Here is a 15,935-nt window from a genome sequence, read left to right on the forward strand (position 1 = left end):
GTGTGTATACCCAGGAGTGCAATTGCTGGGTGGTATGGCAGTTCTATTTCCAGTTTTTTAAGGAATCTCCACACTGTTCTCCATAGTGGTTGTACTAGTTTGCATTCCCACCAACAGTGTAAGAGGGTTCCCTTTTCTCCACACACTTTCCAGAATTTATTGTTTGTAGACGTTTGGATAGTAGCCATTCTGCCTGGCGTGAAATGGTACCTCATTGTGGTTTTGATTTGCATTTCTCTGATTATGAGGGATGTTGAGCATCTTTTTGTGTGTTTGTTAGCCATCTATATGTCTTCTTTGGAGAAATGTCTGTTTAGATCTTTGGCCCATTTTTTGATTGGGTCGTTTATTTTTCTGGAATTGAGATGCAGGAGTTGCTTGTATATTTTTGAGATTAATCCGTTGTCAGTCGCTTCATTTGCTATTATTTTCTCCCATTCTGAAGGCTGTCTTTTCACCATGCTTATAGTTTCCTTTGCTGTGCAGAAGCTTTTAATTTTAATTAGGTCCCATTTGTTTGTTCTTGCTTTTATTTCTAATATTCTGGGAGGTGGGTCATGGAGGATCCTGCTGTGATTTATGTTGGAGAGTGTTTTGCCTATGTTCTCCTCTAGGAATTTTATAGTTTCTGGTCTTACATTTAGATCTTTAATCCATTTTGAGTTTATTTTTGTGTAAGGTGTTAGGGAGTGTTCTAGTTTCCTTCTTTTACAAGTGGCTGATGCAGCGACTGCACTTTCTTGGAGCAGCTGTGAAGAGATATCCCACGCCCAAGGTAAGAGAAACCCAAATAAGATGGTAGGTAATGCGAGGGGGCATCAGAGGGCAGACACACTGAAATCAAATCACAGGAAACTAGTCGATCTGATCACATGGACCACAGCCGAATGTGGTCCACTGGAGAAGGGAATGGCAAACCACTTCAGTATACTTGCCTTGAGAACCCCATGAACAGTATCAAAGGGCAAAATGATAGAATACTGAATGAGGAATTCCCCAGGTCGGTAGGTGCCCAGTATTCTACTGGAGATCAGTGGAGAAATAACTCTAGAAGGAATAAAGGGATGGAGCAAAGGCAAAACCAATACCCAGTTGTGGATGTGACCGGTGATAGAAGCAAGGCCCGGTTCTATAAAGAGCAATATTGCATAGGAACCTGGAATGGTAGGTCCAAGAATCAAGGCAAATTGGAAGTGGTCAAACAGGAGATGGCAAGAGTGAACATAGACATTCTAGGAATCAGTGAATTAAAATGGACTGAAATTTGTGAATTTAACTCAGATGACCATTATATCTACTACTGTGGGCAGGAATCCCTTAGAAGAAATGGATGGTCAAATGGTCAACAAAAGAGCCCGAAATGCAGTACTTGGATGCAATCTTAAAAACAACAGAATGATTTCTGTTCATTTCCAAGGCAAACCATTCAATATTACAGTACTCCAGGCCTATGCCCCAACCAGTAATGCTGAAGAAGCCGAAGTTGAATGGTTCTATGAAGACCTACAAGACCTTTTAGAATTAACATGCAAAAAAGATGTCCTTTTCATTATAGGCGCTGGAATATAAAAGTAGGAAGTCAAGAAACACCTGGAGTAACAGGCAAATTTGGCCTTGGATGACAAAATGAAGCAAGGCAAAGGCTAATAGAGTTTTTTCAAGAGAACACACTGGTCATAGCAAACACCCTCTTCCAACAACACAAGAGAAGACTCTACACACGGACATCACCAGATGGTCAACACTGAAATCAGATTGATTATATTCTTTGCAGCCAAAGATGGAGAAGCTCTATACAGTTAGCAAAAACAAGACCAGGAGCTGACTGTGGTCAGATCATGAACTCCTGATTGCCAAATTCAGACTGAAATTGAAGAAAGTAGGGCAAACCACTAGACCATTCAGATATGACCTCAATCAAATCCCTTATGATTATACAGTGGAAGTGAGAAATAGATTTAAGGGACCAGATCTAATAGACAGAGTGCCTGATGAAATATGGACGAAGGTTCATGACATTGTACAGGAGACAGGGACCAAGACCATCCCCATGGAAAAGAAATGAAAAAAAGCAAAATGGCTGTCTGAGGAGGCCTTACAAATAGCTGTGAAAACAAGAGAAGCAAAAAGCAAAGGAGAAAAGGAAAGATATAAGCATCTGAATGCAGAGTTCCAAAGAACAGCGAGGAGAGAGATAAGAAAGCCTTCCTCAGCGATCAATGCAAAGAAATAGAGGAAAACAACAGAATAGGAAAAACAAGAGATCTCTTTAAGAAAATTAGAGATTCCAAGGGAACATTTCATGCAAAGATGGGCTCGATAAAGGACAGAAATGGTATGGACCTAACAGAAGCAGAAGATATTAATAAGAGGTGGCAAGAATACACAGAAGAACTGTACAAAAAAGATCTTCACGACCAAGATAGTCACGATAACGTGATCACTGACCTAGAGCCAGACGTCTTGGAATGTGAAGTCAAGTGGGCCTTAGAAAGCATCACTACGAACAAAGCTAGTGGAGGTGATGGAATCCCAATTGAGCTATTTCAAATCTTGAAAGATGATGCTGTGTAAGTGCTGCACTCAATATGCCAGCAACTTTGGAAAACTCAGCAGTGGCCACAGGACTGGAAAATGTCAGTCTTCATCCCAATCCCAAAGACAAGCAATGCCAAAGAATGATCAAACTACCGCACAATTGCACTCATCTTGCATGCTAGTAAAGTCATGCTCAAAATTCTCCAAACCAGGCTTCAGCAATATGTGAACCGTGAACTCCCAGATGTTCAAGCAGGTTTTACAAAAGGCAGAGGCACCAGAGATCAAATTGCCAACATCTGCTGGATCATGGAGAAAGCAAGAGAGTTCCAGAAAACCACCTATTTCTGCTTCATTGACTATGCCAAGGCCTTTGACTGTGTGGATCACAATAAGCTGTGGAACATTCTGAAAGAGATGGGAATCCCAGACCACCTGACCTGTCACTTGAGAAACTTGTATGCTGGTCAGGAAGAAACAGTCAGAACTGGGCATGGAACAACAGACTGGTTCCAAATAGGAAAAGGAGTACGTCAAGGTTGTATATTGTCACCCTGCTTATTTAACTTATATGCAGAGTACTTCATGAGGAACGCTGGGCTCGAAGAAACACAAGCTGGAATCAAGATTGCCGGTAGAAATATCAATAACCTCAGATATGCAGATGACACTACCCTTATGGCAGAATGTGAAGAGGAACTAAAAAGCCTCTTGATGAAAGTGAAAGAGGAGAGTGAAAAGATTGGCTTGAAGCTCCACATTCAGAAAGCAAAGATCATGGCAAATGGTCCCATCACTTCATGGGAAATAGATGGGGAAACAGTGGAAACAGTGTCAGATTTTATTTTGGGTGGCTCCAAAATCACTGCGGATGCTGATTGCAGCCATGAAATTAAAAGACGCTTACTCCTTGGAAGGAAAGTTATGACCAACCTTGATAGAATATTAAAAAGCAGAGACATTACTTTGCCAAAAGGTCTGTCTAGTCAAGGCTATGGTTTTTCCCATGGTCATGTATGGATGTGAGAGTTGGACTGTGAAGAAAGCTGATCGTCGAAGAATTGATGCTTTTGAACTGTGGTGTTGGAGAAGACTCTTGAGAGTCCCTTGGACTGCAAGGAGATCCAACCAGTCCATTCTAAAGGAGATCAGTCCTGGGTGTTCATTGGAAGGACTGATGCTAAAGCTGAAACTCCAATACTTTGGCCACCTCATGCGACGAGTTGACTCACTGGAAAACACTCTTATACTGGGACAGTTTGGGGGCGGGAGAAGTGGACGACAGAGAATGAGATGGCTGGATGGCATCACCGACTCTGTGGACATGAGTTTGAGTGAACTCCGGGATTTGGTGATGGACATGGAGGCCTGGCGTGCTGTGATTCATGGGGTCGCGGAGAGTCGGACACGACTGTGCAACTGAACTGAACTGAACTGACTTGTTTTCCCAGCACCACTTGTTAAAGAGATTGTCTTTACTTCATTGAATATTCTTGCCTCCCTTGTCAAAGATAAAGTGTCCATAGGTGCATGGATTTATCTCTGGGCTTTCTATTTTGTTCCATTGATCTATATTTCTGTCTTTATGCCAGTACCATACTATCTTGATGACTGTGGCTTTGTAGTACAGCTTGACGTCCGGCAGGTTGATTCCCCCAGTTCCATTTTTCTTTCTCAAGATTGCTTTGACTATTCGAGGGTTTTTGTATTTTCATAGAAATTGTGAAATTATTTGTTCTAGCTCTGTGAAAAACACCATTGATGGCTTGATAGGGATTGCATTGAACTTAGAAAATACTTTGGGTGATATATTCATTTTCACAATATTTATTCTTCCAATCCGTGAACACGATATATTTCTCCATCTATTAGTACCTCTCTGATTTCTTCACCAGTGTTTTATAGTTTTCTATATATAGGTCTTTTGTTTCTTTAGGTAAATATATTCCTAAGTATTTTATTCTTTTTGCTGCAACCGTGAATGGAATAGTTTCCTTAATTTCTCTTTCTATTTTCTCATTATTAGCGTATAGGAATGCAAGGGATTTCTGTGTGTTGATTTTAAATCCTGCAACTTTACTGTATTCATAGATTAGCTCTAGTAATTTTCTGGTAGAGTCTTCAGGGTTTTCTGTATAGAGGATCATGTCATCTGCAAACAGTGAGAGTTTTTCTTCTTTTTTCTGATTTGGATTCCTTTTATGTCTTTTTCTGCTCTGATTGCTGTGGCCAAAACTTCCAAAACCATGTTGAATAGTAGTGGTGAGAGTGGGCACCCTTGTCTTGTTCCTGACTTTAGGGGAAACGCTTTCAATTTTTCACCATTGAGGATAATGTTTGCTGTGGGTTTGTCATATATAGCTTTTATTATTTTGAGGTTTGTTCCTTCTATTCCTGCCTTCTGGAGGGTTTTTATCATAAATGGAGGTTGAATTTTGTCGAAGGCTTTCTTTGCATCTATTGAGATAATCATATGGTTTTTATTTTTCAATTTGTTAATGTGGTGTATTACATTGATAGATTTGCGGATATTGAAGAATCCTTGCATCCCTGGGATAAAGCCCATTTGGTCATGATGTATGATCTTTTTAATGTGTTTTTGGATTCTGATTGCTAGAATTTTGTTAAGGAATTTTGCATCTATGTTCATCAGTAATATTTGCCTGTAGTTCTCTTTTTTTGTGGCATCTTTGTCAGGTTTTGGTATTAGGGTGATGGTGTCCTCATAGAATGAGTTTGGAAGTTTACCTTCCTCTGAAATTTTCTGGAAGAGTTTGAGTAGGATAAGTGTTAGCTCTTCTCTAAATTTTTGGTAGAATTCAGCTGTGAAGCCATCTGGACCTGGGCTTTTGTTTGCCTGAAGATTTCTGATTACAGTTTCAATTTCTGTGCTTGTGATGGGTCTGTTATGATTTTCTATTTCTTCCTGGTTCAGTTTTGGAAAGTTGTACTTTTCTAAGAATTTTTCCATTTCTTCCAAGTTGTCCATTTTATTGGCATATAATTACTGATAGTAGTCTCTTATAATCCTTTGTATCTGTGTTGTCGGTTGTGATCTCTCCATTTTCATTTCTAATTTTATTGATTTGGGTCTTCTCCCTTTGTTTCTTGATGAGTCTGGCTAGTGGTTTGTCAATTTTATTTACCTTCTCAAAGAACCAGCTTTTGGCTTTGTTGATTTTTGCTATGGTCTCTTTTGTTTCTTTTGCATTTATTTCTGCCCTAATTTTTATGATTTCTTTCCTTCTACTAACCGTGGAGTTCTTAATTTCTTCCTTTTCTAGTTGCTTTAAGTGTAGAGTTGTTATTTAGTTGACTTTTTTCTTGTTTCTTGAGGTGTGCCTGTATTGCTATGAACTTCCCCCTTAGCACTGCTTTTACAGTGTCCCAGAGGTTTTGGGTTGTTGTGTTTTCATTTTCATTCATTTCTATGCATATATTGATTTCTTTTTTGATTTCTTCCATGATTTGTTTGTTATTCAGCAGCGTAATTGAGATCTAGTCTTACTGCATTGTGGTCAGAAAAGATGCTTGGAATGATTTCATTTTTTTTTGAATTTACCAAGGCTAGATTTATGGCCCAGGATGTGATCTATCCTGGAGAAGGTTCCGTGTGCGCTTGAGAAGAAGGTGAAATTGATTGTTTTGGGGTGAAATGTCCTATTGATATCTATTAGGTCTAACTGTTCTATTGTGTCATTTAACGTTTGTGTTTCCTTGTTAATTTTCTGTTAAGTTGATCTATCCATAGGTGTGAGTGGGGTATTAAAGTCTCCCACTCTTATTGTGTTATTGTTAATTTCCCCTTTCATACTTGTTAGCATTTGTCATACATATTGCAGTGCTCCTATGTTGTATGCGTATATGTTTATTATTGTTATATCTTCTTCTTGGATTGATCCTTTGATCATTATGTAGTGTCCTTCTTTGTCTCTTTTCACAGCCTTTGTCTTAAAGTCTATTTTATCTGATATAAGTATTGCTACTCTTGCTTTCTTTTGGTCTCTATTTGCGTGGGATATCTTTTTCCAGCCCTTCACTTTTAATCTGTATGTGTCCCTCGTTTTGTGGTGGGTCTCTTGTAGACAACATATATAGGGGTATTGTTTTTGTATCCATTCAGCCAGTCTTTGTCTTGTGGTTGGGGCATTCAACCCATTTACATTGAAGGTAATTATTGATAAGTATGATCCTGTTACCATTTACTTTATTGTTTTGGGTTTGAGTTTATACACCCTTTCTGTGTTTCCTGTCTAGAGAAAGTCCTTTAGCATTTGTTGGAGAGCTAGTTTGGTGATGTTGAATTCTCTCAGCTTTTGCTTGTCTGTAAAGCTTTTGATTTCTCCTTCATATTTGAATGAGATCCTTGCTGGGTACAGTAATCTGGGCTGTAGGTTATTTTCTTTCATCACTTAAGTATGCCCTGCCATTCCCTCCTGTTCTGAAGAGTTTCTGTTGAAAGATCAGCTGTTATCCTTATGGGGTTCCCCTAGAATTTTAAGAAAACAGGAGCATTTGTCTCAGAGATTAGCTGTGTGGTCATAAAGAGTTTGAATTGGGTGGAGCCACAGTTGTTGCGCATGAGGCCTGGTCACACCAGGGGCCCAGGGAGTTCTGTGCAGCTTCTCTCCTGATGAGCTCTTCCACTGACTGAGGTCAAAAAACCAAAAGAAGAAATTCAGGGACTCACAGAGCAAACTTACTCAGAATAAATTTTAAAATTTCAAAAGGTTTTTAAATCTAACAAAGAGGTTTGTTTTTGTAAAGGTGTGAATTAACAGTGGTTAAAACGTCTTATTTTCCTTCGCTGACTGTCATTTAATATTTATAGCTAAGTGGCTAGTTTGTTTTTTTTTTTTAATCAACGAAATACTTGGTTGATAAAAGTATTGGCAGCCAGCCAACCTTGACTTTTATAACCTGATCTTTATATGTTCAGCTACAGGCACTGAACTAAAGTGCTATCTTAGAAGAAAATGGAAATGAAATTGCATGTCTAGGCTTATTTATTTATTTTTGCTTTCCTCAGCTATCTGTGGAGGTGAGATACATAAAAATGAAGGACAGATTCAGTCTCCTAATTATCCTGATGACTACAGGCCAATGAAGGAATGTGTGTGGAAAATAGCAGTGTCAGAAGACTGCTACGTCGGCCTGATCTTTCAGGCCTTTGAGGTAAAGTTCTTCAGGCAGCCTTTGTGGCTGCACATCCTCCATAAATGACAGTGCATTTAAGGAAGTAAGAACTATGGAATCAGTGAAGAAGCAAAAGATTGCCTATAAAATGCAACATCAAGAGCGAGAGAGTTTTTTTTTTTTCCTTTGTTCCTCTCATTGCAGACATTTTCAAGAAGATTAAAGTGAGCTTACATTATCTGTGCTTTTGAATCAAAATGTTTGAAGTACTGACAATGGTTTCTTTTGAAAAATGACCAGGCTTGTTTCACAAGAGTGCTTGAAGTGTCCATAAAAAAAAAAAAAAAAAAATTATTTCTCCTCTAAACTAAGAGGCTAAAGGTAGCTCATCTTTTTCTGTTGTCTTTAGGGGGAAAATCCATTTTTCACCTTTTTTATTATTATGCAGAAAATAATTGTTTATATCAAAAACAGGGATTTAAATATTCTTAGGAGATTATGACTTCATCAAAAATATTTACCGGGGAAGAAATCAGCACCAAAATTGCATTATTAGATGAGGACAGAATAAACCAAAGGCCAGTCAGAATCCTGGAGCAAAATCTGCATCCAAAACTACTGTGCTAGCTAATGAGTCATTTTTGTGTGACGGGGAGAACTGAGTAAGGGGTGAGAAGCCAAGAGACATGAGAACTTGTTCAGAGCCCCTGCTGCTGCTGCTGTGGCTAAGTCACTTCAGTAGTGTCCGACTCTGTGCGACCCCATAGACGGAAGCCCACCAGGCTCTGCCTTCCCTGGGATTCTCCAGACAAGAACGCTGGAGTGGGTTGCAATTTCCTTCTCCAATGCGTGAAAGTGAAAATTGAAAGTGAAGTCGCTCAGTGGTGTCCGACTAGTAGCGACCCCATGGACTGCAGCCCACCAGGCTCCTCCGTCCATGCGATTTTCTTTTTTTTTTAAATTTATTTTTTATTGGAGGCTAATTATTTTACAATATTATATTGGTTGGTTTTGCCATACATTGACATGAATCCGCCCCGGGTGTACATGAGTTCCCCCTCCTGAACCTCCCTCCCACCTCCCTCCTCCCTTTATCCTCCCTCTGGGTCATCCCTGCACACCAGCCACGAGCAGTGGCTTGCCATTGCCTTCTCCGTCAGAACCCCTAAGTATGCTTAAATTATAGAATCAGACTAGAAATTGAGAGCCCAAAGCAAAGTAGATAGGAGTGATGAGGTGCTGGCAGTAGGTCCAGGGAGAGATCAAGATGCCATTATCGGAGATTATTCCTTTACTGGTTAGAGGTACTACTTACTGTCCGAGTGATCAGAAGTCTGCCGAGAACCCCACTTACTGTCAAGATATACTTGCCAGAATTGGTGATGTGAGGTGTCTCAGTCCCCAAAGCAGGAACCCCAGGGGGATACAGGGGTTACTCGAAAGCCCAGAGAACGTCATTCCCTCACCTGTAATCTCTGTAATATATTTTTTGGTTCTTCTCTACTTCTTTGCTTGTACCTTTAATTTTTAGCATATTTCTTTTTAATCATGAAAAAATTCTCTTTTCTCCTATGATCAAGATGTTTATGCCCCTGACCACTTTGCATTTTTGGAAGTCTTGGTTCTGAGATTATTTGATTCACATTTTAATTTTAAAATTTTATTGGATTGAAGACGTTATTGAAATAGATCACTTTGTTGTAAAGAGTACTAAGATTGTTTAGGATTCACCCACTTTTTAGACCAAAACAACTTGTTCATTGAAAGATTATCTAATGACCACATTAGATGTATTTTCTGCTGTTGAAAACATTGAGAAGAACTGTCTTCCAACAATACTTCAGTGTTTTATAAAATTCTATTACAGAAGTGATATTAGCAAATGCATTCATTTGATGCATCTAAAATCTGAGATGTGGAAATTGCTGACTTAGCTGGTTTGCAATTTTTTGATTTTCTGTTTCTTTTTTTGTTTCGATATATCAATATAGTAAGAGTGGCATTCTTTAAAAATAGGATAATGTAAGTACAAATAGGAAATATTTATACCTCAGGCACTCAGAACCATGCTTGACACAGCGTAGTCATTTAATAAACACTTGTTGATTAAGTGGATGAATAAGTTGTTATTACGCTTTGAAACTGAAGTAAGGTCATGTCATATAATAGCTTCATTGATAGTATATTTTATTTATTGTCTCCAGTTTCCTGTCCTTTCTTCATTTTGCTTTTTTTCCTTATGTTTTTTCCTCCTTTATTTATACACTGGACATATTTGATTGTCTAGTAGGTCTCTTATCTTTGACTAACACTAACACCAACTTTGATTGTTTAGTCTTACTCACACTAACCCAATCATCTTTAATCTTCCCTATTTCAATATTTAATGTTTCAGCATGTCACTATTTTGCTATTGGCATTTAGTCACCAAGTCATGTTCAACTGTTTTGCAACCCCATGGACTCCTCTGTTCCTGTGATTTCCTAAACAAGATTCATGTCAATGTATGGCAAAACCAATACAGTAACGTAAAGTAATTAGCCTCCAATTAAAATAAATAAATTTTAAAAAATAATAATCAATAAAACAATAAAAAAAATAAAAAGAATACTGGCGTGGATTGCCATTTCCTTCTCCAGGGGATTTTTCTCACCCAGGGATTGACCCTGAATTTCCTTGATTGCAGGTAGATTCTTTACCACTAAGCCACTGGGGACTCCCCATGTCACTATTTACTCAAGGAATATTTCTAATTCCACTCTTTCTCTTAAACCCCAAGGCCATTTCATCAGCATATTCCATTTGCTTTGTATTCAAGATATCCTATATATATATGATCATTTTACGTTTACTTTCTTGCCACCACTGCTCTGATCACTGCCACTCACTTTGTAACTTGGTGCATTCTTCACTTCTCTGCTTTTGCCTTACATATCCTGATACCCACACAACAGCCAGGATGATACTCTCATACTGTGAGTTATATCAAGCAATACTCTGCTTAAAGTTTTGTTTTTTTTAATTTATTTATTTTAATTGGAGGCTAATTACTTTACATAACTGTATTGGTTTTGCCATAGATTGACATGAATCTGCCCCGGGTGTACGTGTGATCCCCAACTTGAACCCCCCTCCCACCTCCCTCCCCATCCCATCCCTCTGGTTCATCCCAATACACTAGCCCTGAGCATCCTGTATCATGCATTGAATCTGGACTGGCGATTCGTTTCACATATGATAATATACATATTTCAATGCCATTCTCCCAAATCATCTGCTTAAAGTTTTATCAAACACTATTGTCCATATGCCTCATGGAGTAAATCTTTGTCTTAGACTTTTAAAGCATGTATTATAGCACTCTTGGTCCTCAGTTCAGGGTTAATGAACTGGAATATCTGTGGAGGTGATTTTAAACAGAAACACATATAAAGCAAGGCTAAATATTGATTTATTTGCAAAACTTTTGTGACCAGAACCTCTCAAGAACCTAACCCTGTATTTACCCAGGAGCTACGACTCAGTACTCGCTAACTCAGTGTTTTCAGTGAATTAGTTGAACTCAACTACGGTGAATACTGAGAACTGACTGTATAGATTTTTAATTTGATCTAATGATGGGAGGGATTGGGGGCAGGAGGAGAAGGGGACAACAGAGAATGAGATGGCTGGATGGCATCACCGACTCGATGGACATGAGTTTGAGTTAACTCCGGGAGTTGGTGATGGACAGGGAGGCCTGGCATGCTTCGCTTCACGGGGTCGCAAAGAGTCAGACACGACTGAGCGAATGAACTGAACTGAACTGAATGTTCATTAGATGGTTTGTTTCAGTTAGTCAGTTATCTGTTTAAATCAATTTATTTTGTTTAGATATTATATTTTCAATATACAGTTAATACATTTTTTATTGAAAATGTATAATTTTAAAATGGTCTTTACTCTTTCTCAGTGTTTCATGTCTTTTTCTGACAAAACCATTTTTATTTACTGATATCACTCTTTGATTTTTTTCAAACACTTTCTATTTTTGTAACTTTTTTATTCCCTGTGTTACTCTCTCCCCTTTCAGATAAAAAGGTCTTTAAGAAAAGCTAGTTCTGTTGAAATCTACTATAAAGCACTTTCTGGCTGTTCATTATTTATGCCTTTCTGTGAATGTATGTCATGAATACTCACCTTTCCTAATGCTACTTAGGTTTTAATTGTAAGTACAGAAAGGAATCTGAACAAGTGCTTTTGTTATGAATTTCAGGTATATATGAGCAGGAAAGGATGCTATATGGGTGGTAATAAGAGTCCTAATATATCTATAATCATACCCTTTGGGACAATTTTCTTCTCTAGTAGTTACTAATACATTGATCCTAAGAACAGTACCGAAATGAATTTGTACATGAATGTAAATAGTGTCTAAAATCATTTTGAAGAACATGTCTTCTTTTCAACAGTAGTGTTGGTAAAGCAGATTCGATACTACTACTTCACTTGAGCATTTTCAGTATGAAGAAATACATAAGAAAAAACGTTGGGGAGGCTATAATACAACTTCAAAAAAATGTCAATAAAGCAGAAAGTAAATGAAACAAATCCAGAGCTTACTTATGTTTAATTAAAATTCCTACATACATTTATTTACGTGGTATTACACTTGAGGCACTTGTCAGTTTTTCTGTACATTATGATTTGGTTATACCCTGCTTCTGAAAACCATAGTGTGTAATAGTTTTCCTCATCCTTACTAGCAACTTTATAAACCACATACAAAAGTTTTTTTTGTTTTTAATCTTGGCACAGTTGACCCTGAAATACACAGGTCTGAACTACAGTTATCAACTTATATGCAGTTTGTGTTTGATTAGAGATCACAATATGTAAAGTCAAAAAACTAGGGTTTAAATGGCTAATATCTCCAAACTGCCTCAGCCTCTTTCTCTTCAGTGAGTCATTTATCAGTTCCTTTGTTTTTGAGGAAGAGATTGCCGTTCCAGTTTTTTTTCATTAGGTTGACACCTCTAACTCCTACATTGTTCAAGGTTCAGCTACACTTTATGAATTACTCAGTTAAGAGTAATCCTTTAATTCCTTTAAATATTTTATATTAGTTTAAATTAAGTAGGCTCATCTTTGTGAGTGAACTAGGAAGATCTTAAATAGTTAACATTTTTATTCTTGCCCTGCACTATTTCTTTGGATATTTGGCTAATAATATATTAATGTATTGGTGAAAGTGAAAGTCTTTCAGTCATGTCTGACTCTTTGCAACCCTATGGCCTAGATAGAACCTGAAATTCTCCAGACCAGAATACCGGAGTAGATAATAGCCTTCCCTGATTGGGGGCGGGAGAAGAACGGAACGACAAAGAATGAGATGGCTGGTTGGCATCACCGACTCGATGGGCATGAGTTTGAGTGAACTCCGGGAGTTGGTGATGGACAGGGAGGCCTGGCGTGCTGTGATTCATGGGGTCGCAAAGAGTCGGACAAGACTGAGCAACTGAACTGAACTGAACTGAACCAGTGTTTTGGTTAATAACTATAAAAGAGAATTAAGTACCTCATCATAATTTTATTGAATACTTTAGACTATCAGTCTACTCTGAAAGGTTAGATTAAATAAACTTGCCCAAGGTTACACAATTCTTAATTGGTAGCCCTGTGATTAATAGTGCAGTTCTATGGCCTGGCACTCACGCACCCATTTTGTCTTGGGAGCAAGATGAAGCATAGATATTCTCTCATGGCATTAAATTCTTTCCCTTCATAGCTATTGTCATTTGTACATTTGTATTATTTAATCAGTAAATGTCTATCAGTCAGGGACATGTCTGTTAATTCATCAATGTTTATATACTATCAAGTGTATATTTATTATCTGGCCATTATAGGTTTTCAATGAATCTTTACTAAATTCATGAGTGAGTTAAAAATTATTGTGTCATGAAGAAAAAAAAATCAAATGGCAGCACTGGAAAACCTGAATCATATGAAATTAAACCTAACCACACCTAATGATTTTGATTTCCACATAGTTGATCATGTTTGTTTTTCTCCACTATAGTATCAAAATTGTCTACTTAAAAATATGCACAGTGTGAGAGTAGTGAGTTAGTTTTATTTGGGGCAAAATGAGCACTGCAGACTCTAAGAGCGACTGCTCCAAAGAGGCAAGGGGGAAAGGTCAGCATAGATGTTATTTTGGTGAAGGGAGAATGCATGCAATCAAGCACACAATTTTCCAAAAGGTTTCTACTAGTCTTATGAAACTTTTGCTAGTCAGGAACAATAGTCATCACCATGAAGGGTTTTAGTGCTTTTCTAGATATGGGGAGATACAAGAATTGGGCTTGTAAAATCAGTTCCTGAAAACATCTATTTGAAGACCTGTCTTTGCTAGTTCTCCACCATCCTACTCCCCACCTCAAGCATAGAGTAACTCGTTTCTACTCTCCACCCTGAACTCCTTTCAGGGAGTATTGAAAATAAGAAGCTGCAGCAGCATATGATTTAATCCTTGTAGAGGTAGATGGCAAGTGCCAATAGCAGGTGACAATTTTTAGTTGACAATATTCATTAAGTACTAATAGTGCAAATAGTAATAATAAGGGGTTCTCTGATGGTTCAGGGCATGAAGAGTCTGCCTGCAATGCAGGGGACCCAGGTTCAATACTTCAATGTTGGTCAGGAAGATCACCTGGAGAAGTACTAATAAAAATAATATTAATTAATAAAATATTAAACATGACAGTACATTTTAAAATAACCATCCTATTAAACATTTTTCCTTTTTATTTAAAATTCCTCTTGTTATAGCTTTATCACAACTTTACTACATTTTTCACATTATTAAAATTAATTTGTTTTTAATAACACGTGCTAATCTTGATTGTTTTTGTTAGTCATACTGTTCTTTAACATCTTCTCCTAAAGCAACATTAATGACTTAAAATTGTTCCAAGTGTATAGAATTTTAAGTTCAGTTCAGTTCAGTTCAGTCGCTCAGTCGTGTCCGACTCTCCGCGCCCCCATGAATCACAGCACGCCAGGCCTCCCTGTCCATCACCAACTCCCGGAGTACACTCAAACTCATGTCCACAGAGTCGGTGATGCCATCCAGCCATTTCATTCTCCGTCGTCCCCTTCTCCTCCCGCCCCCAACCTTTCCCAGCATCAGAGTCTTTTCCAGTGAGTCAACTCGTCGCATGAGGTGGCCAAAGAATTTTAAGTTATATTAACTATAAAAGTTTAATCATTTATGTAGTCATAGTATTAATTATATTTTGAAATTATGTCCTACCACTCACTGAAGACTTATTACGGTAAAATAGACATAACACATGTACAACACAGTAGTGTTAAGTACAGTCGCATTGTGTAATCAACCTCTACAACTCTTTTCATGCTGTAAACTGCAGTTGTTTACCCAGAAAGCAACAATTCCCCGTCCATGCTCCCCGCAGCCCAGGGAAATCACTGTTGCTTTATTTATCTGTGAATTTGACTACTCTAGGTACCTTGTTAAAGTGAAATCATACAGTATTTGAATTTTGTGTGACTTTTTAAATTTCACTAACTGTAATATCCTCAAGGTTCATCTATGCCATAGCACATGAAAGGATTTCCTTCCTTTTTAAGGCTAATATCCCATTGTATGTATAGTCCACAGTTTGCTTTTCCATTCATCCTCTGATGGTTATTAGGATTGTGTTCACCCCTTGGCTATTATGGATAATGCTGCTGTGAACATGGATGCACAAATATCTCCAACACCATGCTTTCAATTTTCCAAACGTATACCTGAAAGTGGAATTGATGAATCATATGGTAATTTTAGTTTCAATTTTTCAAGGAGTATGGGAAAGCTTTCACTAAAACCAAATTTCCCTAGGAAATTTGGACATTTCAGAGGTTTTTACAAATAACTAGATATTGCAGTAGATGTTTTGGAATGTCAAATTTATTTGGAAATTTGATTATAAAATGAAAGCACAGTGTGTGAATGGCCCTGAAGCCCGGGCCTGATATCTTGCTCCAGGGTTAGCATTCCTTCAGTCTTAGAGCTCCCCCACACACACCCCAATCTCTGCCCCACCCTGTCACTAACCACAGAGCTCTGTCCTGGCTGGCAGTGTTAGAGTGAGAGGCTGGCTATTTTAAATTATATTTGATTTCAGATCTTGCTAAATAAAAGAACTTAGCTTTTCGATGCTTCTTCTCTAACATACCAGTAAAAACATGGACCCTCCACTTAGTAATGAAAT

At 38.0% G+C, this 15,935-nt stretch overlaps 1 protein-coding gene across 1 annotated transcript in view; it reads left to right on the plus strand.

The window, feature by feature from the left end:
• TLL1 (tolloid like 1) overlaps positions 1–15,935 on the plus strand; it is a 337,312-nt gene that overhangs the window by 262,035 nt on the left and 59,342 nt on the right. Inside the window, exon 12 of the mRNA XM_055405024.2 lies at positions 7,568–7,713. Coding sequence (XP_055260999.1) covers positions 7,568–7,713 — 146 coding nt within the window. The remainder of the gene's footprint in view (positions 1–7,567; positions 7,714–15,935) is intronic.

Source organism: Moschus berezovskii, chromosome 19 (genome assembly GCF_049115385.1).
Source record: "Moschus berezovskii isolate FMDL1 chromosome 19, NW_MosBer_1.0, whole genome shotgun sequence".
NCBI lineage: Eukaryota > Metazoa > Chordata > Mammalia > Artiodactyla > Moschidae > Moschus > Moschus berezovskii.